We start from the raw sequence: 24,533 nt of genomic DNA, 5'->3' as shown, positions 1-24,533 counted from the left end.
GGTTTCACAAGCTCCTTGATTCTCAGTCCTTTTTTTTTTTTTTCTTTAGGAGATGACACCTCGCGGACTTGTTAGGTGTACAGTGACATCTACATGTTATAAGGACCTCCTCGTGCAACACCTGTTTCCAGCTTTGCAAGAAAGAAACTGTGTCCACACCATTATTTTCATGTAAGTGGGGCGACATCATATGTCGCCTGACTGCACCTACAATACATTCTGAAGGCTTGCAGAGCCACATTTTCACATGATGGTGGACAGTGGAGCTATAATTTATTTCAGCATGCTACGCGAATGCACCTACGATATTTCAGCATCCTGTGATGTATACAGTCCGCACTGCACCACTCTGAAGGCCGTCAATGTAATTAGAAACACGCAGTGCAGAGTAGAGGTTCAGTGTCATACTGGGCAATCTTGGTTTAACGGCCGTAGATCTTTGTTTCTTTCACTACTATGTTTTGTTTACTTTGCCTTACAAATTATCTCTTGACATCTTCAAGAGTCAACAGGAGATGCTCATAGTTTAAATCTTCCACTGGGTAAAATGTATTCACGTTTAGCTGTCTACCATGGCAATCACTTGTAGAAGTAATAATGGATACGATCGTCTCAATGTGTAGCATAGTGTTATATACGTCACTCTGTTTCCTAACTTCTGTCTGACTGCGAAAGAGCTATGATTCGTCAGATTCCCAGTAGTTGCGTAGCTTGTGTCTAGCAACTGAGCACTTCCGGTGTTTGTAGCACTGGAACCATTGCAATGTGTTCAGCACTCTTCAGTCAGGTTCAAAAGGTTCAGATGGCTCTGAGCACTATGGGACTTAACTTCTGAGGTCATCAGTCCCCTAGAACCTAACTAACCTAAGGACATCACACACATCCATGCCCGAGGCAGGATTCGAACCTGCGACCGTAGCGGTCGCGCGGTTCCAGACTAAATTGCCTAGAACCGCTCGGCCACTCCGGCCGGCCCTTCAGTCAGGAAATAGTTGTTGTTGTTGTGGTCTTCAGTCCTGAGACTGGTTTGATGCAGCTCTCCATGCTACTCTATCCTGTGCAAGCTTCTTCATCTCCCAGTACCTACTGCAACCTACATCCTTATGAATCTGCTTAGTGTATTCATCTCTTAGTCTCCCTCTACGATTTTTACCCTCCACGCTGCCCTCCAATGCTAAATTTGTGATCCCTTGATACCTCAAAACATGTCCTACCAACCGATCCCTTCTTCTAGTCAAGTTGTGCCACAAACTTCTCTTCTCCCCAATCCTATTCAATACCTCCTCATTAGTTAATTGATCTACCCACCTTATCTTCAGCATTCTTCTGTAGCACCACATTTCGAAAGCTTCTATTCTCTTCTTGTCCAAACTGGTTATCGTCCATGTTTCACTTCCATACATGGCTACATTCCATACAAATACTTTCAGAAACGACTTCCTGACACTTAAATCTATACTCGATGTTAACAAATTTGTCTTCTTCAGAAACGCTTTCCTTGCCATTGCCAGTCTACATTTTATATCCTCTCTACTTCGACCATCATCAGTTATTTTACTCCCTAAATAGCAAAACTCCTTTACTACTTTAAGTGTCTCATTTCCTAATCTAATCCCCTCAGCATCACCCGATTTAATTTGACTACATTCCATTATCCTCGTTTTGCTTTTGTTTATGTTAATCTTATATCCTACTTTCAAGACACTGTCCATTCCGTTCAATTGCTCTTCCAAGTCCTTTTCTGTCTCTGACAGAATTACAATGTCATCGGCGAACCTCAAAGTTTTTACTTCTTCTCCATGGATTTTAATACCTACTCTGAATTTTTCTTTTGTTTCCTTTACTGCTTGCTCAATATACAGATTAAATAACATCGGGGAGAGACTACAACCCTGTCTCACTCCTTTCCCAACCACTGCTTCTCTTTCATGCCCCTCGACTCTTATAACTGCCATCTGGTTTCTGTACAAATTGTAAATAGCCTTTCGCCTGTCAACTTCAGAATTTGAAAGACAGTATTCCAGTTAACGTTGTCAAAAGCTTTCTCTAAGTCTACAAATGCTAGAAACGTAGGTTTGCCTTTTCTTAATCTTTCTTCTAAGATAAGTCGCAAGGTTAGTATTGCCTCACGTGTTCCAACATTTCTACGGAATCCAAACTGATCTTCCCCGAGGTCCGCTTCTACAAGTTTTTCCATTCGTCTGTAAAGAATTCGCGTTAGTATTTTGCAGCTGTGACTTATTAAACTGATAGTTCGGTAATTTTCACATCTGTCAACACCTGCTTTCTTTGGGATTGGAATTATTATATTCTTCTTGAAGTCTGAGGGTATTTCGCCTGTTTCATACATCTTGCTCACCAGATGGTAGAGTTTTGTCAGGACTGGCTCTCCCAAAGCTGTCAGTAGTTCTAATGGAATGTTGTCTACCCCCGGGGCCTTGTTTCGACTCAGGTCTTTCAGTGCTCTGTCAAACTCTTCACGCAGTATCATATCTCCCATCTCATCTTCATCTACATCCTCTTCCATTTCCATAATATTGTCTTCAAGTACATCGCCCTTGTATAAACCCTCTATATACTCCTTCCACCTTTCTGCCTTCCCTTCTTTGCTCAGAACTGGGTTGCCATCTGAGCTCTTGATATTCATACAAGTGGTTCTCTTCTCTACAAAGGTCTCTTTAATTTTCCTGTAAGCAATATCTATCTTACCCCTAGTGAGACAACCCTCTACATCCTTACATTTGTCCTCTAGCCATCCCTGTTTAGCCATTTTGCACTTCCTGTCGATCTCATTTTTGAGACGTTTGTATTCCTTTTTGCCTGCTTCATTTACTGCATTTTTATATATTCTCGTTTCATCAATTACATTCAATATTTCTTCTGTTACCCAAGGATTTCTATTAGCCCTCGTCTTTTTACCTACTTGATGCTCTGCTGCCTTCACTACTTCATCCCTCAGAGCTACCCATTCTTCTTCTACTGTATTTCTTTCCCCCATTCCTGTCAATTGTTCCCTTATGCTCTCCCTGAAACTCTCTACAACCTCTCGTTCTTTCAGTTTATCCAGGTCCCATCTCCTTAAATTCCCACCTTTTGGCAGTTTCTTCAGTTTCAATCTGCAGTTCATAACCAATAGATTGTGGTCAGAATCCACATCTGCCCCTGGAAATGTCTTACAGTTTAAAACCTGATTCCTAAATCTCTCTCTTACCATTATATAATCTATCTGATACCTTTTAGTATCTCCAGGATTTTTCCAGGTATACAACCTTCTTTTATGATTCTTGAACCAAGTGTTAGCTATGATTAAGTTATGCTCTGTGCAAAATTCTACAAGGCGGCTTCCACTTTCATTTATTCCCCCCAATCCATATCCACCTACTATGTTTCCTTCTCTCCCTTTTCCTACTGACGAATTCCAGTCACCCATGACTATTAAATTTTCGTCTCCCTTCACTACCTGAATAATTTCTTTTATCTCTTCATACATTTCATCAATTTCTTCGTCATCTGCAGAGCTAGTTGGCATATAAACTTGTACTACTGTAGTACGCATGGGATTTGTGTCTATCTAGGCCACAATAATGCGTTCACTATGCTGTTTGTAGTAGCTAACCCGCACTCTTATTTCTTTATTCATTATTAAACCTACTCGTGCATTACCCCTATTTGATTTTGTATTTATAACCCTGTAATCACCTGACCAAAAGTCTTGTACCTCCTGCCACCGAACTTCACTAATTCCCACTATATCTAACTTTAACCTATCCATTTCCCTTTTTAAATTTTCTAACCTACCTGCCCGACTAAGGGACCTGACATTCCACGCTCCGATCCGTAGAACGCCAGTTTTCTTTCTCCTGATAACGACGTCCTCTTGAGTAGTCCCCTCCCGGAGATCCGAATGGGGGACTATTTTACCTCCGGAATATTTTACCCAAGAGGACACCATCATCATTTAATCATACAGTAAAGGTGCATGTCCTCGGGAAAAATTACGGCTGTAGTTTCCCCATGCTTTCAGCCGTTCGCAGTACCAGCACAGCAAGGCCGTTTTGGTTAATGTTACAAGGCCAGATCAGTCAATCATCCAGACTGTTGCCCCTGCAACTACTGAAAAGGCTGCTGCCCCTCTTCAGGAACCACATGTTTGTCTGGCCTCTCAACAGATACCCCTCCGTTGTGGTTGCACCTACGGTACGGCCATCTGTATCGCTGAGGCACGCAAGCCTCCCCACCAACGGTAAGGTCCATGGTTCATGGGGGGGGGGGGGGGGGGGGGAGGAAATAGTTATGGGTGGTATAAATATTCATGCATTGTTTAGTGTTAATAAGGCAAGTACTGTTACTCCCTCTGATAGCGATAGTGATATCTATATTGTTTGGGTTGCGTCAGTGATTTCGCAGCAAAGATTATGAAATAAAAATCAATTCGCTCACAGCTTTCTCGACCTACTATTTGTCAAGTCTTACTTGAAAATATCGAGGCTGAACTAGAACATCTACAACTAAAACAGGTTCTCTATCTAATCCAGTCCAGCCCGTGGGTAGCACCTTTTATATTAATTCACAAAACTGGATGTATCTCTCAGAGCTTGTTGGGATGTTAAGGCTATCAGTGCTCTATCTATAATTGACAGGACGCGACTGTTATTCTACTAAACCACATCAGTAGCTCCCTTTCATACCAAATATTACACACCTTTTGGCTCCATTAAACGCACTGCTGTCGTTGTGCTTGATAATGAGTATAAAACTTATAAGAAATCAAGATGCGTTCTTAGGTTTTGTATACACAGAAAAAGCGGGTTGACAGCGTTAAATTATGCAAAATGTTCGAAATTTACAGAAACATAGATGTAAACTATAGAAAAAGAATATGAAAATGCAACATGCGTAAGAATCAATAAGAAGTGTTAGGATTAAAATGAAAAAGATGGATTCAGTCTTTCTCACCAACTGTTACATTTTTCTCGCAACTGGATTTGACAGAAAACCAGTGCATAATTGCTTAAAAAACATGTAGCCTATGTCAATGTGAATTATTGTTACAGTATCATCCAAAAATTTGAAGTCCTCCGAAGAAGAACTTTCCGAGATTTTTGCTAACGACGTTCCCCTTTATGTATATCCGCTTGATTTTCTGTTATAGTATCGTGTGAATATGTGAAAGAAACTGGTCAAAAACTTTTTGAGACATTTGTTGACAACGTTTCTCCTTTTGTATTATATATATTTTTATGATGTATATATTAAAACATGTACCCTAAGTCTGATTGTTTGTTAGAGTACTGGGTAAAAACTTGAAGTAAATCAGTGCAGGACTTATCAAGTTTTCTTTGAGAACATCTCTCTCTCTCTCTCTCTCTCTCTCTCTATATATATATATATATATATATATATATATATATATATATATATCCTAGTGTGTTGCGTAATTCTACTGGACAAAGGAGTGTGGGAATGCCGAGGAAACGGTGAGGCCTGAATAGACCATAAGACATAACCCTTGATTGAGAGAAGAAGATAAAAAAGTCCAAATGAATGCATTCCCCAGTTTCAGTAGGCATGGCCCAAGGGTAAAATATCATAAGTTCGAGCTGCTGATTCGAAGTGCAGATCGTGAATGAGCCAATATTTTAGGCCATGTACTGAGGCAACATTTCCTTGCAACTGACTGCAGCGTTAAAGGAAGACACTAACATTAGAGTCGAAGCATGGCAAGAAGTAATGGGTTACTCACGGAGGTCCAGTGTGGGCTGTAACTATCGTACGGCAACGAAACGTGTTAGATATGCTAATGCGTTAATCCAGAACCAATTTACGCTAAAAAAATTCATTCCAGTTTTGGCAAACAGGTGAAAATTTGCGCTCTAAGGATCTCGTCATTGTCTTCGATGCTCTTACTGAACGAACTGTGCAAGAGGCACTTCATAATAAAATCAACATTATGCCTTACTCGCTTGTTTGACATTTCCCACCTACGTCCCATTCCTAATCTGTTACATATGTAAACATTCCTATATTGCTTTCTTGTATGCACAGTGACAGATTTGCTCCTGCTGGCTAAAAATGGACCAATTTTTTCCAGCGTAAGTTGGTTCCGCTTTAACGCATTAGAATATCTACGAAATTTCGCTGTCATACAATAACTACAGCCCACACTTGACCTCTCTGAGTAGCTGCACTTTAATTATAACCCTCCTGTAGTATTACTTGTTTGTGAAATGGTGACTGAACGAAAGGTAGGACAACATTTTCGTGAACAATTATTAAATGTGTTTATTCGCCACGATCACGATTCGGTCCAGCGTCATTTTCAAGTGACACTCACTATGAAGTGCGTTAATGCATTGCTATTTTAAGGAAGACAGTGTTTTGCCATTTGTATAATAAGACAGGACTGTTCGTCATTTCTATACACATGGGATGTTTAAATATGCTATTTGTGTACTTATACGTTGCATATGTAAACATTCTTGACACGAGGATAGTGATCTCTTAAAAGAAGCAACACATTGATGCAATTCATAACAAGCTAACATTTGAAAGTGACACAACAGGCCGACATCATGATCGTGCTGAATAAAGACATGTAATGACAGTGCAGGCTGAAAATGTTGTCCTTCGTAAAGCGTTTCAGGACTGTGACATAAAACCCGAATAGCGGGTTTACGCGAAACGTTCGTACGAACCAGGTTTTTCTCACTCATCTAGCTATTAGGTACAGTACCATGTCCGTCCCAGTTTCGGTAGCCAGTGTAGCTACAAGTACAGAGACGGAGCCGAAAGCGTAGTAAAGATTGGCATCTAAGTAGAGACGGATTGGTTGTTCCTGGTCACAGGTGGGGTCAGAACGAAGTCGAGAGAGAACATCTGTGTTGGCATATTTGGCAAATTTTTATATGATACTCTAATGAACACTAGATGGACATAGACTATACATTTGTTTAATATATATATATATATATATATATATATATATATACTCCTGGAAATGGAAAAAAGAACACATTGACACCGGTGTGTCAGACCCACCATACTTGCTCCGGACACTGCGAGAGGGCTGTACAAGCAATGATCACACGCACGGCACAGCGGACACACCAGGAACCGCGGTGTTGGCCGTCGAATGGCGCTAGCTGCGCAGCATTTGTGCACCGCCGCCGTCAGTGTCAGCCAGTTTGCCGTGGCATACGAAGCTCCATCGCAGTCTTTAACACTGGTAGCATGCCGCGACAGCGTGGACGTGAACCGTATATGCAGTTGACGGACTTTGAGCGAGGGCGTATAGTGGGCATGCGGGAGGCCGGGTGGACGTACCGCCGAATTGCTCAACACGTGGGGCGTGAGGTCTCCACAGTACATCGATGTTGTCGCCAGTGGTCGGCGGAAGGTGCACGTGCCCGTCGACCTGGGACCGGACCGCAGCGACGCACGGATGCACGCCAAGACCGTAGGATCCTACGCAGTGCCGTAGGGGACCGCACCGCCACTTCCCAGCAAATTAGGGACACTGTTGCTCCTGGGGTATCGGCGAGGACCATTCGCAACCGTCTCCATGAAGCTGGGCTACGGTCCCGCACACCGTTAGGCCGTCTTCCGCTCACGCCCCAACATCGTGCAGCCCGCCTCCAGTGGTGTCGCGACAGGCGTGAATGGAGGGACGAATGGAGACGTGTCGTCTTCAGCGATGAGAGTCGCTTCTGCCTTGGTGCCAATGATGGTCGTATGCGTGTTTGGCGCCGTGCAGGTAAGCGCCACAATCAGGACTGCATACGACCGAGGCACACAGGGCCAACACCCGGCATCATGGTGTGGGGAGCGATCTCCTACACTGGCCGTACACCACTGGTGATCGTCGAGGGGACATTGAATAGTGCACGGTACATCCAAACCGTCATCGAACCCATCGTTCTACCATTCCTAGACCGGCAAGGGAACTTGCTGTTCCAACAGGACAATGCACGTCCGCATGTATCCCGTGCCACCCAACGTGCTCTAGAAGGTGTAAGTCAACTACCCTGGCCAGCAAGATCTCCGGATCTGTCCCCCATTGAGCATGTTTGGGACTGGATGAAGCGTCGTCTCACGCGGTCTGCACGTCCAGCACGAACGCTGGTCCAACTGAGGCGCCAGGTGGAAATGGCATGGCAAGCCGTTCCACAGGACTACATCCAGCATCTCTACGATCGTCTCCATGGGAGAATAGCAGCCTGCATTGCTGCGAAAGGTGGATATACACTGTACTAGTGCCGACATTGTGCATGCTCTGTTGCCTGTGTCTATGTGCCTGTGGTTCTGTCAGTGTGATCATGTGATGTATCTGACCCCAGGAATGTGTCAATAAAGTTTCCCCTTCCTGGGACAATGAATTCACGGTGTTCTTATTTCAATTTCCAGGAGTGTATATATATGTGTAATATCTAAAGAGGACACGTTGTTATCAAAGAAACTCGAAAAGTACTTGACTGATTTACCTCAGTTGTTTAAATGATACTGTAACAACAGTTCAGATGGATGATGGCTGCATGCTTTTTTAATATACATGGTACATATATACAGAGTGAATATTAAGAAAACCGACTAACTGTAGGGACGGATTCGTGACTGGAGATGGAGGTAAAAAGGTCCGACTCCGACGAAGATATGTCCGAAAATGCATCGTTTCCACGGCAGATGGCGCTGACGCTGACGAATGAAAGTTCCTTCGATCATGTGCCATGCGTTCCTTGTGTGTTATAGGCTGTGTGACTGACACAGCGTGCTGTAAGAAGCAGAATGGTTGGTATTCTTGTCGGGAACAAGCCGAGATGGTTTTTGTGTACGGTTAAGCAGATGGAAAATGAAAACGGTCGAGAGGCAGCACGGCTTAAAAAAAAAGAAAAAAGAAACCTCAAAGACACAAATCACATCATCACATCACACAACATCTCGAGCTCTTTATCACATCACACAACATCTGGAGCCCTTTTTGATCGTTTGTGAGATCATTGGACTTTTCAAGGCTTGAATTATTGTGTGCTGCGGTTAGTGTCTGTGAGATTGCTTGTTTTGGTAAAGCCATGCTGCCTGTCAGCCGTTCCAGTCTCCTTCGCCGTACATAGACACCATGTCTGCTTGTTCCCGACATGAATACCGGACCATTCTGGCACTTACAGTACGCTGCGTTAATCACACAGCCTGCAGCACATGAGGAACGTACAGCACGTGGTCAGAGGAACTTTCATTCGTCAGCGTCAGCGCCATCTACTGTGGCAACGATGCATTTGCGGAAACATGTTGATAGGACTATTTTCCTGCATTTCCAGTCAGGAATCAGCCCCATACCGCAGTGTCTAATGGCCACTCCCTAACTTAGATCTCGATCAGTTATTGGTTCATTCGTGTACGTTATGCGCTTCGAACTAGTAGGTCGAGCATAAGATTTTTTACCCTTGAACCACGTTGAAACAGTATTTTCTTTGACAGAAGCCTGCTTGCTGTTCTAATAAAACTAAATCATGGATGTTTCGAAGCCTTCCATTAATTATTTTGCTGTGCATTTTATACGAAGCATTCAGAAGACTGATTCCCCTATAAGTAGTTGTGTTACTTCTATCTTCCTTTTTAAACGTGGAGATAACTTTAGCACATATCCATTTGTTTCCTATTTCACCTGTACGCCAATACATATTATAGAGATGAAGCATTCTAGAAATTTTTCCCGTGTCTTACCATTTCTGAGTTAATTCCATTTAATCCAGGTGTCTTTCTATTTTTCTTTTTCTTGAATGTCTGTTTTAATTCTGTCAACCGTATTAGATTCTTCCTCTGATATTACTTTCGCTGGCTCTTCTGCATCCAGAATTTAATTTCTTATCCAGTCTTCTGAGTGGATGATATTTACCTTTACAGTATCTTTGTCTGTTCCATTTAGCTGTCTGATCATCTTATACTCTATCTTTTGCCCACGAAGATCTAAATGCGTGTCTTACTATTTTTTCGTTTCTGATGTAGATTATAATGAGTGATGTACATACTCGTTTTCTTGATGGCTATAGGACCAGATCTGAAGCCTACGATGCAATGATCATACCTTTTTCCCAAGTATTCATTCTCGAAGACCTACCCAATTTTTTTTTTTTTTTTGAAAGACAATGCCCACAATTCATTTCAGAGACCCTTTGCAAACAGCAAGGGATTAATCATCTTGTCGAGGCACATTTTCATCAAAGGTCGAATGGTGAATTTGGGCGCTGTGACACAACTTCCGCCAACGTAGTGTTCAGCACGTTCCTCATTTCTTACAGAGGTGCACGTTGGGGAACTAGAGTACAATGGAACTGTTGCATTGACGCTAATCCCGCACACTACTACCCCTTGTGGTGCCCGCCTCATCCGCACCCTACCAGCACCCTCGTTCTACACACGCTGGGCACGATGGTCTGGATTTGCCACTCACATATACTGGACGATTTCCAGCAAAGGTGCTGGCAACTCAGGGACCCCGCCAGTATAGTCTTTTGAATTATCAAACGTCTATGCACCACTGAAAGCAATTTTGACTACTGCCGCAGCTTCAGTCGACACCTGCGCCAACGACATCATACAGCTCAACTCCGAGGCTGAAGATGCCGCCGCCTGTCAGATTGACTTATGAAGTGGGTACATGTATCTGCAGAGGGCTACCATCCGGGTGCTGCATCACCTTTTGGACAGCTTCAATCTTTCGACCTCAGTAAACGGAAGATTTGTCCTTTGCCCCTCAACAATCGATAGGGTGTTTTCAAGTACCTCAACACGAACTAGCCATTTCTCCCCGTAGCACCTGGGCTCCAAACGTGTAGTGACTGACTACGGTGTAGTTACCGTGCGTCAGAATGTGGCGGCTAGAAGACCGCCGGCAGCAACCCAACTTTACGTTATAACTAGAAACTTTCCATCAATTGCAGTTGCCTATTAAGGTGCCTGTGGCAGACCGTATATGTGAAGATTATAACCCATTTGTCTCCACAACTCTCTCAAAAATTGTCCAGCTGCCACCTCCACCTATACAGGCCTGATATCCCATGCAAAGACAACTTTAACGTGATCTCTCTCTTCCTGACCTCGATGTTCGCCCTATCTTCTACCCTATCAGCTACAGTCCTACTCTAGATCTAGATTTTAATACCTTCTCTCAGCCGCACAACCCGTCTCGCTCCTTGAGGATACAGGCTCCATTTACACATCGTACTGCCCAATTGTGACGCCTTTCCCTCCCTTCAGCAGTTAAAAAATTAATGTTTGTAGTTCACGTTGAGAGCGCATAAAACGTACACCGTTTAGTAGGCAATGTACGTATATTCACGTGCAAGAAAGGTGACATGAAACAACTGTAAAAATTTCACTTAAATTTCTAAGATGGCGTCAATATCCAGAGGCTTTGGAACGGTGGGTAATGTCGTATTTGAGTCCCTGGGCGCTAAATGACTCAGTGGAGTTAATAGTTAATTTCTCAGAAAGTATAGTTTATATATCATCTCACAACAAATTTCACATGTAGTTCCACATTTTCATATGAAAATCCCAACACATAAAACACAGATCGCTTTTCATTTTCCATCTGCCGCACACACTGCAACGCTTTACATGTATTAACTTAATCCACTTCAAAAATAATCTGATGCAGTTAGCGTCTGTGAACAACAATACGCGATAAGAACTCGTAGTTCCCAGAACTTTCGACGAGTCAGCATTACGTTAGTCTGATTTCCGTTTTTAGATTATTCATAAAACTTAGTTTATTGAACGTTTCTTGAGGACATATATTCAGATTGAATCTTTTGCAGCTATTAAAACTGGGAACTTCCTGTTGTGTTACAACATCGGTTACATATCGATATATGAAATATAAATGGCGACATAAGTTTTATCTGAAGTTCAACTGACATGCTAAGAGGTCCCTACTTGGCTCATGCATTGCAATAAATGTTGCTTATTGAAATGTATATATCCGTTTTCATTTCATATGTGTAGTATTTTCTACCCCATTGCCCAGAATCATTGTATTCCATTATGCATTCTCGGTGCAGCACTTTTGTGACAATGTCCGCACCCTATCAACTATCCCCACACAATTCTCTTTCGAAAAGTCTCTACACAGTGCCTGGATGTCCACTATCACTTGAAGAGTCCTGCTCTAGGTCTAAATATTAAACCAACATGGTGCCAAATGCAGCTGATAAGCACCCCAATGGGTTCCGCCTAGGAGCAGAATTTACTGTCCCTCGTATTCTCCCTAACCCAGGTATCCTCCCTGTATTCGAAGACAGCAGCTTTTTCGCTGAATTTCAACTACTTGGAGCTCTACTCTGTTAGCTGGCGAAATCTGGATTTTGTCTGCTTCAAGAAGCCGTTTGACCGCCTTATGTTTCTACCCTTCCGTGTTAGCAGCTGCACTTTCGCAGCTCTCCCCTCCTTTTTTATTCCTCACCCCAAAGCTTCTCTGACGATTTCCTGACCTCCTCCAGTTGTACTTAGGAAACTGTCCTCTCCTTTTTCTTGCTTCAGGAACCATATGCACTTGAAAGTAACCAGATTCTACATTAAAGTATTTGCTGTTTACACAGACATTATCTAGGATGGTTTTGTCACTTGTGTAACAGCTTAGGTACTGTAGATCCAATCGGACTGTCGTTGGTTTACCTCGGCAATGTATGAACCAAAATCCACAGTCTAGATCCAATAAAACTTTCGCTTGACATTAGCTCGGCGATGGAGGCGCAGATCGACATCTACTCCAATACTTAAGGGCAGGTCTGAGACCAACAGTTCTCCTCAGAGAATAAGCCTGATGATGACGGGCAGTAACTGCCAGGAATTATGGTGGCATTACTTATGTAGTGCAGCATAATTTATAGACTGCGCGTATAACCATTAGCATACATTTACAAACACTTATTTATGAAGCATCCGATAACACATTTATTATAGTATTCCATCTTGAAAAAACTACACCACATTTATTATAGTACTCCATCTTGAAAAAACTACACATAAAGCACAGTTTTAATTTGTATTAGCTGACAAATCCGGCATTGCCTGGGTGTTCATTTTACCAATTTTTTATTAGAAACGAAAAATAAAAACAACTGTGTTTTTAATGTAATAGTGAAAAAAATTCGTTTCCCTGTATTCGTGATAAGACCTTTGAAATTATGAAACAGTCATACATGAAATGTACATAATGTACAAATGTTGAAATATAGAAACATAGTATGCAAAATAGAAATTCTATATAATGTTTATTTAGCTCATAAATTTATTAGAAGCAGTATTTCTAGTTACATGTTCAGTAGCTGGTAGAAACTGCTTCACGTGACTATAATGGGAGGTTTTGAGCATCCTTACGGCAACGTCTCTTCATAGCTTTGTAGAAGGCTATTGTTTTCGCCTACAGCCGTTTGCATTTCGCAGTTGAAAACTGTCAAAAGCGCTGGCAGGAGTCAGAGATTTCCCAAAGTTGACTCGACTGTAGGTGTGTCTTAGTAGTGAAAATAAATCTATTAAAATCAAGGATGTAAAAAAAGGACGGAGATGGCACTATAGACTTATGCTGTACCTTGTTTTGAAGACGGAGTGGGCGGAGCCTGTCGCGATTCTAAGTGACCCAAAATATTAGCAGGCTACGGTTGCTTTTTGCTCATTATTTCTGTGCTTACATGAATAACACAGCGCCAGGGAGAATATTTCGATCGTTTTTTTATCTTGAAATCGTGTTTTCTCTAGTAATACGACTCATTTGGCCTCGTTAATTTAACTTGTATTTTGTTCATATATTTCGAAAAACATGCATTCGTAATCCATTTAATTCTACTTTTACTCTGTTTCTTTTACTCTGTTTGTGTCGATAGCAAATGAAGCTGGAACTCTGAAACCAATGCTTGTGTGCTTACTGCTCCTTGTTCGTTACATTTTCAGCTTTTCAACTCGTAAGCACAACATTTTTATGTTCGCGTTTGCAAGAAATTTGCGAACTTGTGCTTTGTTAGCCTATAAATGTGTACAATGAGGAAAGAAGCCACCGCATCTTGCGCATGACGGGAAAGTGTCGATTATTGAAATGTCAAAGAAACAGAACTGTATAGAGTTATATCTCCATGCAGAATAGTATTATTTTATTAGATTATCAGTGCATTAGTATCACTACAGTTTGCATATCTTCTCAACTTGAAACGTTACCTGTAACGAGTCGTTCAGTGTGTGGCCAATAACAGCAATTTACCAGGGAAAAAAAGATGTAATTTTTAAATATCTTCCAGCATTGTGGAATGCTACAGACATGACGAAGGGAATGGTCCCTAAAGCTTAAGACCCAGTAAAATGGATAATTTGCTTTAATATCTATGTAAGTAATTTTTCTAGTAATGATAGCCCAACCTGTGTAATATGTAGAGTTACCTTTCCAAGAGTTGGCTATTTGCTTTTTTCCCCATAATATTTATCGTTAGTAACTCTGTCAGGTTTTCAGAAAAATTTATTGTGTATCTACTTTGATCATCTGATTGATTTTACTTTTGAATTTCATTTTGTGGTTTCGAAGTATAAAAGCGGGCACCATGCTTTATGATACACGAGTAGTTAGATTTATGTTCCATGTGTCATTTATACGATAATTCGTAATGAGGTGGAACGGCTCATTGCACACTTTCATCAATTTCTTTTTTGTGAGCATGCCGCCTCGCTGATCATTTATAGTTTTTTCGTTTTCTAGTTAGAGACAGACATATGTTAATAATTCCTACCCATCACCATTTACACATTACAGCAACAAATAACCTTCAGCGGAATAAAAGGAGTTGACAAAAATAGACTTTTTTACTTTAGTTTCAAATTTTACTTTCCTATCTGTCAGGCATTTTATATCAGTGGGTAAGCGATTAAAACTTTTGATAGCAGCGTTGTGAAATCCTGTTTGTGCTGTAGAAAATCTTAATGTGGCCTAATGAATGTCATTTTTTCTGATATTGTAATTATATACATCAATGTTCCTGTTGAAATGTAGTCGATTATTTACAAAAAACTTCATGAGGGAATAACTATACTGTGAAATGGATAGACTGTTACTTACACACCGAGCAGCAGGCAGGCACGACGAAAAGAGTGTTCACATAAGTTTTGAGCCAAAGCCTTCTTCAGAAGAAAGTAAAGCGCACATACACATTCACAGAATCGTGCACATAAACCTTACACAAACACGGTCGCTGTCTCCGGCTGCTGAAGCCAGAATATTTTTTTGAGCGGGAGGCAATGTGAACAATGAATAATGATCGGCGGGAGGAATTTAGGGCATGAGATGCCATCCCAGCAACCAGAGCGGTTACGCAGCCGTGTGCGAGCGGGTACGAAACCGTTGATACAGGGTGGCTCGGATGTCAGAGCGTTTGCGATGTGGTAGGCAATGAGAAACACAGGGAAGAAGAGAGAGAAAGGACGCTGTGTACAGTAAAGCAAATCTGAAGTCCAATGACAGGAATAAAGGTAAAGAGTGCAGCCACAATTCATGCGTACGAAAGAAGATATTGCTTGAACGGCTCCAGTTACGAATGAAATGTGATTCCTATATACTTTAATTTACGACCGATTCTTTTAGTATACTCGTAAATAATACAATCTGGCATTTTCGATGAAACAACTGCGTCTCCATACATTCAAAGCACGGAGCACGGTCGAAACTGGGCACGGGCGCGTCTGAATGACATCACGGAGAAAGATCACGGTGGTGAACCTAATGTTTTGGGCTACGTAATATGCCAGAGTTGGGCTTTAATTATGTGGTGTAACGGCAACTCCCTTCTTTTTTTTACCTCCATGATTAAAACTTAATGCATGGTTCGGCATTTTTTCATGCATTTCAGTCTTGTATCTCGTGAGCTATGTTTGGTACTACGATATAATTTTTCAAGTGCATTTAGCGGAGTTTGTGGATTCTGTGTGCGAAATTTTTTGTGAGTAGAGTTAGTAGCACGGAAGTAATAAATTTAAACATCATGCACGATGCAGCAGTTTTTCGGGCATCTCATTGCTTATGACGTCATATCCCCTGAACTGTGATAGGTAAGTGGTTCTTACCCAGTGATTATTGCCTGACACTAAGGGATATGTATACCAAGTTTGGTGCAAAAGGATCCAGTGAATTAGGAGGAGATGTGGAACATACGTACGTGCTGCGCGCACACACACACACACACACACACACACACACTCACACACACACACACAAACACACACATACATGCGCGCGCGCGCGCGCGCGCGTGTATGCACGTTTACATACGTACATCTGTCTTTATACGTTTGAATTTCTCATTCAGAATATTTCAATGATCTATTTTTAATTATTTTATAATCATATCAGCTATCGAATGCTTTCTTTGAAACCAGTGTTCAAGTTGTGACAGTACTGCGCATTCAGAAAAAAAGTTTATGTCGCCAAGCTACAAAATACATTTCTATAGGACTGCTATGCTGTATAGAGGCAACAGAGCAGCAGAAATCTAAACTACGTTACTAAAATAACATTCGTACAGAGCGCACCGTGAGAAGTGCTTAGTATAGGGAAAAACCTTTAATCTAGGGGATCCCTTGGTCCTTTGCGCGTTTTCCGTACCTTCATACAACTGAAAAAAATGTGAAAAGAATAGTATTCATGAAACAGCGCATCATAGGACAATCTGATGCGTACACAAACATGGGAAATAATTATTCAAATCGGGAACTGAATAATGCATCAAACCTCGTTTTGGCGAGAAACAACTTTTGATTCACATTTAAAAGACTATTCTTAGAAGCAATCAAACACAGAACATCCAGTTTGTTACATGCAATTCAGTTCGCGATGACAATCTTTCTGATGATTGGTGAAGAGATAGACTCCAAATGTTTGGATGCAGTGATACGAGGTAGACTCTAGGCTAAGTTACATGTTAACGACATTCTGCACTGGCGTATAGTTACAAAAGTGTTTAAAATTAGATAAATATTGTGTTTTTCTGCACTGTTATTTAATATTTTAAATTTTAATTTGAAAAGGATTTAATTCTAGGTGATTTTTTACGTATGAAAAGCGTCGCTGCCGACTGGTGTTTGTCCGCTGCGTATCGTAGGCTGATCGCTGTTGCGCCTGCCATTCGGGAAAAAGATGTTGAAAGCACGAACCCCACTACGATGCGTAGGTTCTGTTCTTAGTTTTTCTTTTAAGAGTAGTTACTATTAATTGAATTTTCTTGTTGTGTAATGATATCACAAAATTTCAACAAAAACACGATGATTTAGGGACATGGATATCGCCATGTAGCTATACAAAAAATTTTGAAACAGTATTAAAAATGTTAGAACCTTTAGGGTTGCAGACTGTGACACAGACTATACGATAATCGTACCAGAAATGAAAATAAAATTCAAAAGGAAACTAAACAATGCAAAATACTAGATACAAAATAGGAAATATGACTGAAGAAAATACAAAAGAAAATTTTGCAAAAGAAATGGAAAGTAACTTTACATAATGTGGACTTGCCAAAAGGGGACAACAAGATGTCCAATTCAGATGGCGACATCTGAAGAACAGTATTCAAGTAGTAATTTCCACAGTTATAAGAAAAAGAATAGAATCTAACAAAATTTGGTGTAATATAAACTGCCAAGTACACGTGCTGCAGAGAAGAAATGCGAGGAAAGCGTGGATTCAAGAAAGAAACATTATGATACTGAAGGAAAGATACTATGAAATTCGCCAGGAAACACAATGGACTCAAAGACAAGAGAAAAGGGAGTCCTACAACAGAATTAAAGGGAAGCTTCACTAGCAAGGCAGATGTATCAAAATACAAAAAAAAATCTTTTGATAGATTTACTAAAAGAAGCTATTTTATAAATGATCAGCATGGGAGAATACTGAAAAACGCGAGTGACATACAAAGAAAGGTGGAAGACGTGCTTTTCACAACTACTCAACTGCAATGATGCTCAATCTTCCCTTAAAATTTGAAGAACTTGGTGCAGGTAATTAACAAGTCATCGCCCCATCAGTAAATGAAGTACATCAAGCAAAAAAGAAATTAAACAATCACAGGGCTTGTAGTGAAGACAAGATATACACTAAGGTATTGAAGAATGGAGGACCGCATCTGGAATTTGAATTACAATCCCTAACAGAAACATGTTGGAAGACAGGAGCCATACCTGCTGACTAGAAAATTGCAGCTATACGCACATATTTAAGAAGAATTATTCCCCTTATCTGTGATAACTTCAGAGGAATTGCTTTACTAGATATCTGTTACAATAACCCATCTATGTGCCTGTTAAACAGACTATCCCCATAATTGAAGAAATAATTAGTGACTCCCTCAGAAATAGATCCGCAATAGGTCATCTATTCACTCTAAGACAGGTAACTGAGAAGGTGGGAGGATTCAGTGCATGTGTCCACATATTATACATAGATTTACAAAGGCCTATGATAGCTTACACCAACACACACTCCTAAATATTACGAGGTAATCTGAAACTTTATGTCGTATAAAGGCACATGGCCGAGAAACTGAAACCTATAAGGTGCTCACTGGACTGCAACAAGGGGATGTAATTTCAGCAATTTCATTTAACCCCATCTTAGTGAAGATCGATAGAGAATTTAGGAAAACTGTTCCACAAGGGACCCAAACGCGGATGGTGAGCGTTAATAAGTATTTACAAAACAGAATTAATCAGAATAATGCAAAATTATTACAAAATCTCTGAGAAAAAAATTACATGGTAATGAAGAAAAGACAGATACCCGGTCATAAGGAAGAAAATCCACAGTAATTTATCCTTGGATGTAGAAGAATTCACTTTCAAGGCAGTCGACCACTTCAAGCACTTAGAGAATATTTTTCGTAACAATAATAGAGCGATATAGAAACAGATGTCCTTCTAGCAACATCGAACAAAACACTTTTTAGTTTTATCAAAATCTGCAAGTAAATATCACTTCGCACTATCTTCAAAATCAACTTTTATCAATCGCCTACTATACTGTTAAAATTACACAGATGTGAAGTATTAATGTTTAGAAAGAAACACGAAGGAAACTGTTAATATTCGAAAAAAATACTAAGAAAATATTTTGGATCGGTACATAACGAAAATAACGTGGAATGGAGGATAAGAAAAATGAAGAATTAAGAAAGTTGCACTATCACCGTAACATCGCCGAAGTTCTAAAGAAGAGAAGGCTAAACTGGGCAGGTCTTATAGTAACAATGACAGAAAATCGACTGCCTAAAATAGCATTCGACAGTACAATATATGAACTAGAGGAAGGGGAAACCCAGGATTAGGTAGTGAGAAAACATCCTAAGGACACAGCTAGGATGAACATCAACACCAAAGAGACAAAAGGTAAACTCGATAAATAGAAATGGAAGATGCTCGTGCAACAGGTACATGGTCGTTAAGGCCCTTGCTACCTGCATAATGAGTATTTTTTTGTTTCATTGGAAGACAATGAGTTTCGCTTCGTGAACTTTGTAGAATAAATTTTGATTCTGTTCTCAAGTCTTTCAGCCATAGGTTCAAGTCTACTTGACAATATTTCGATGGTATTACTAGCTGTCATATTTAGGCGAAACGCTGCTGTTGCCTACTCTCGTCGAACAGAAACCTTTAACCTAAAGATGATGACCAAGGAAACCAGCGAAACCTTGTGTCAAGTAGACTTGAAGATTTTTCAGCAACCACGAGAAGATTATCACAAAACAAATTCTATTTCAAAGTAGAGCAACGGTGTTTATATTGTAGCAGATCTTTAATAACTGTGCATACCACTGTGTAGCACAGTGCGTAAGAGAGGTTCAACAGGCATCAACAATTGGGGAAGGATGTTAGTAACAAGATACATGTCATGAAACTCATATTGTAGAATTTCTCCATTGCAGTCGTTTTCTATTTCCTACAGGAGAAGATTGTGTCCACTTATTTGCGTTATGTGGTAAACAGAAATGAGTGAAACAGCAGGAAAGTCTATCGATTTCTTAGTACTGTATGCCTGCTTTCCATTGTTACTGTAATTGTATATCGCCAGAATGTACTTGGATGTACGAAAAATGATCATGCATCAAAGATGCTGACTTATAAATCATCAGATTACAACCTTTTTGTGTGGTCCACATATACTGATTCCGATTAAATATGCTACGATGTTCCCTGTTAATAGGTCATGGAGAAGATCTTCTATTTGTCGTCCCAGTGGAAATGAGAACATGATAGATTAATGTATCACAGTACCACAGCCAGAAAGTTTATTAGGATTTTGAACGTTATTTTCGCTGAAGAGTCTAGGGTATAAAAGAAAAGACTGAGTTGTAGGAATTAAAATGACTAGCAGTGAGTGCAGTAATAAATGTTTGAAGAATAAATAGTGACATATTAATAATAACGATATAATTACATTTGACATTTAAATAAAATAGAAAATATTACAGAGATTAAAGTTGTAAACCAGATGCTTGAATCAGCCATGCAAAAGATGTGAAGAGTCATAAAGAGAAAAAATAAAGTTTCTTTGAAAAATAATATAGCCCAGCTTGTGGTATCAAACATTTAACATGCAGTAATTTCACCAGATATTCCAGTTGCCTTGTGCTGTCTGGATATATGGAAAATATAATATTCATCTGCACTTATTGAAGAATTATCAACAGTTTAGAACAAGTTCGATATTCTTAGATGAAATGTCTTTATCATATAGTCAGAGACAAAATAAATTATACATACAGGAAAATAAATTCTATTTTACGTCCCTAGAAGGATTGATAATAATTATCAGGCTGTAGAATTACCTCCATATTTCTGAAAAATGTGGGATTTTGTGAGTGTGGGGCAGCAAGTAAGATAAGACAGAAAAGTTTTATTCCGAGTATTTTATTTTTCAAAGATTTTACATCCAGATGGTATGGATTCTGGTGGTGCATACTGGTCAAGTTCTTGGGTTCAGCATCAGATTTCAGTGCCCGTATTTTCCGTAGCCCCCAAGTCCTCCAAAGCCACCGACAGCTCCGCCGTATCCTCCGCCGAAGCCGCCGCCGTAGCCTCCACCGAATTTTCCTCCGAGGCCTCCTCCGAGACCACCGCCGAGTCCTCCTCCGAGACCACCGTGGCCAGCGCTGACGACGTAGGGCACTGGACGCTTAACGACGTAGGGCTGAGGCACTGGGACGGACACTGGGGTGGGGACCTTGACGGGGACGGGCACAGGGTTGTCTACAGGGACAGGGTACGGCTGTGGTACATGCACAGGGACAGGACGCTCCACAGGGACTGTGACGGGGACTCTCACCGGAACTGGGATGGTCCTCTCCACAGGCACTGGGACAGGGACAGGCACGCTGTTGACAGTGACCTGAGGAGCCCCACCACCGATGCCAGCTCCAATGCCACCGCCAAGACCGCCTCCGAGTCCACCAGCGAAGCCGCCTCCATATCCGCCTCCGTAGCCGCCTCCGTAGCCACCACCGTAGCCGCCTCCGTAGCCTCCTCCGAAGCTGCCACCGTATCCACCAAGGGAGCCAGAGAGTCCTCTCTTCTCTGTCTTCACCTTCTGCTCCTCCTCAGCGAGGACAGCGAGGGCTAGACCGCACAGGTACACACACACCTGTTCAGGAGGTAATGAGAGACAATATGAATATATGAGATGCTGTCGTCATAGGTAATAAATATGTCATCGTACATTGCATGCAGGGTACTAGGAATTTTCATCGTGACCTGTTCTGATGTGGCAAATTCCTTTTAAATTTATGCGACTACAGTCTTTCTCGGCGTATTCCACTGATGAATTCCTCTCGGGTTATCATCCGAGTGGTGGTGTCGTCTCGTCGCAACGTTTCGCAGAAGATGAAGGGTACGAAACTCATGGAAGGTCTGCGACAAGACAGCGCCACTACTCGGCTGATAACCCGAGAACATTTTAAATTTCTAGGCAGCCTACTACCCACTGCCACCTACAAGTGAATATGTATGGTTCTTGTTGTCTGCGCGTCACAGTTTTGATGGTATAAATACTCAGATACATTCCTTGTGGTATTAGTCATTGTCAAATGAAGGTCGTCACTGATGTTTATAAGTTGGTTTGCAACTTGTCTACAGAGTGATTGCTCTTCAGCAGCTAATAAAAACAACAATCCTGGCTCAAATACACCAGTGATTCTTAATCATTGATCAGCCTCTGAAGAAAACCCGATGTCGTTAACTTACCCATGAGAAATATAGACAGCAGAGATTCTATTTAACTAATAAGAGCAATAGTCATTTATGTTGGCGAATTGAATCATTTTACATGGGATATTGGTGCAATAAATACACGTTAAATGGGACATAACATTCACTGTAACAGAGCTAATCTTAATTACAGACGTTAGACCATTCTCATGACGGTAGGTGTAATAGAGGACAGCTCTTTTGGTGTAATATTTCTCTCTTAAATATTAGCAACCGACCGAAGAGATCAAGGGAAATCACAAGGAACCTAAAGCATGAATTTCTTAATGGGAATCCAGTGTCTTAACATCTGCGCCACCTCTCTACGTACTGTAGTTGCGGAAAATTTAATGTTTCGTGTGATAGACCTATAACACCGAAAGACAGCAAAATTGTTCGTAGGCGATGCCCTCTTATGAGCAGACAGGCTTCAGTTCTTTGATATAGTTTGAATTCAGTTGCGCAAAATTTGATGCAACAGCTTTTGTCTCCTCATGTTACCGTAGCAAAATGTGAGAGTACGGCTAGAGCATCGTACAGGTCGCGTCCTGTTTAACTATAGAGTTAGTACTCATAACACGTACATGCAAAAAATTGCTGTCTTCAGTGATCTAATTTAACCTTAGCATTAGACCAGCAGCTCAGTGGGAACGGGATTTACTCGTTACATCGCTGTCTGCTGAAGTAACACCACTGAGGAACTTCAAAAATGAAATCTGGAACGCAACAATCAACCTGGTGATTATACTTAACCATCTAAACGCTTAGTGAGTGTATGTGAGGTAAGAAGCGAAGATAATATTCTTTTGCTGGTCAGCCTTAGCTCAAGAAATGCTATGTGCTATGAAAGATATAGTGACCAGTAAATTTAGTAAAGTGCGGGATAAAAGGAACAATATAGCCAAAAAAATTTCGAATTTGCGCCAATTAATATACGCTGTGAGTTTGTGATGTACGACATGTGTGAAAATCGACTTTCCCGGTGTGTACTGCTGATGGAAGGCTCTTGCATTTCCAGCCAGGTAACGGAAATGAGATTCTACGACGTTTCAAAGAGTGTCGTGCTCATTGTCTTCTGACGAACTGAAGATAATCAGTATGACACTCGTAGGAACGGTGCGTTATCTCAGCACTGCTACCTGGATGTAAACCCTAGAGCATTCCAGCAAAATACAACAACGCTCCACACTGCCCAGTTTGCCCCTCAGTAACTTATAAGTGATGTTGCTCGACTTACCAGGATCCTCATTGCTGCTGCTGCTGCGATGTTCTGCTGTGAGCGAGCAATGACTGATGCTCTACCGAGCGGCGGGGAGTCTTTTATACGCTGTGAGGTGGTTCGCCTGTCCCCTCCCTCTGCCCCCCGCCCCCCCTTCTACATCCTCCTTCCTTCCCTACCTCAACGTTGCAACAGTGCAATTAGCGGCTGCATCTTCGCTACTGGATTCAGTTCCGTGACAGGCAAGCCGTGTGAGAGCAGCATCCTTTGCATTAATTACGTGGTCAACGAACTTCCACAAAGCGAAGAACGTCTAGACTCGCTCTGTTACAAAAGCCTTCTGCTCTCCTGTGAAAGTAATAATGATACAGTGAAATACATTTATACGTAGAACCAGTCCAAGTTGTAAATTCTAATGTTTATTCATTCTATGACTGGTTTCGGGCCGACAACCATTTTCAAGTCATCATAACAATGTCGAAAATGGCGTTTCCGAAGGAGTCAAAAATGTTCAATGAATATTTACAGAGCATACAGATAACTGACATATCCATTCTCGGCCCAAAACTAGTCATCGAATGAATAAAAAGTAAAAATTTGTAACTTGGACTGTTCTTTCGTTCTTATGATTAACAGATATTGCTGACCCAAGATCCTCCAGCACGCCGGAAGTTCGTATACATATATACGAGATGAACCTGAGAGCCATCGACAAAATTTAGGAGGCGACGCACGAATACTTTCTGAGCATATTGGTATAAGATACCATCGGACTCCGATGGCTCGTTACAGAGTAACAAAATAATTTCGATTTATTTGGACCTACTCCAATAGGCCGAGCGGTTCTAGGCGCTTCAGTCTTGAACCGCGCTGCTGCTACGGTTGCAGGTTCGAATCCTGCCTCGGGCATGGATGTGTGTGATGTCCTCAAGTTAGTTTGGTTTAAGGAGTTCTAAGTCTAGGGGACTGATGACCTCAGATGTTAAGTCCCATTGCGCTTAGAGCCATTTGAACCATTGGTTACTCCAATAACCTTTGTTTCTCTGAAAAT

At 41.2% G+C, this 24,533-nt stretch overlaps 1 protein-coding gene across 1 annotated transcript in view; it reads right to left on the bottom strand.

Annotated features, from left to right (window-relative positions):
* LOC126235516 (uncharacterized) overlaps nucleotides 1-23,551 on the bottom strand; it is a 40,575-nt gene extending 17,024 nt beyond the window's left edge. Inside the window, exons 1-2 of the mRNA XM_049944234.1 lie at nucleotides 23,501-23,551; nucleotides 21,017-21,661 (exon numbers count right to left, since the gene is read on the bottom strand). Coding sequence (XP_049800191.1) covers nucleotides 21,017-21,661; nucleotides 23,501-23,512 — 657 coding nt within the window. The 5' untranslated portion in view covers nucleotides 23,513-23,551. The remainder of the gene's footprint in view (nucleotides 1-21,016; nucleotides 21,662-23,500) is intronic.
* Between the last annotated feature and the right edge of the window lie 982 nt (nucleotides 23,552-24,533).

The sequence above is a fragment of the Schistocerca nitens genome, chromosome 2 (assembly GCF_023898315.1).
Source record: "Schistocerca nitens isolate TAMUIC-IGC-003100 chromosome 2, iqSchNite1.1, whole genome shotgun sequence".
Lineage (NCBI taxonomy): Eukaryota > Metazoa > Arthropoda > Insecta > Orthoptera > Acrididae > Schistocerca > Schistocerca nitens.
This window is presented reverse-complemented; position numbering and strand designations above follow the sequence as displayed.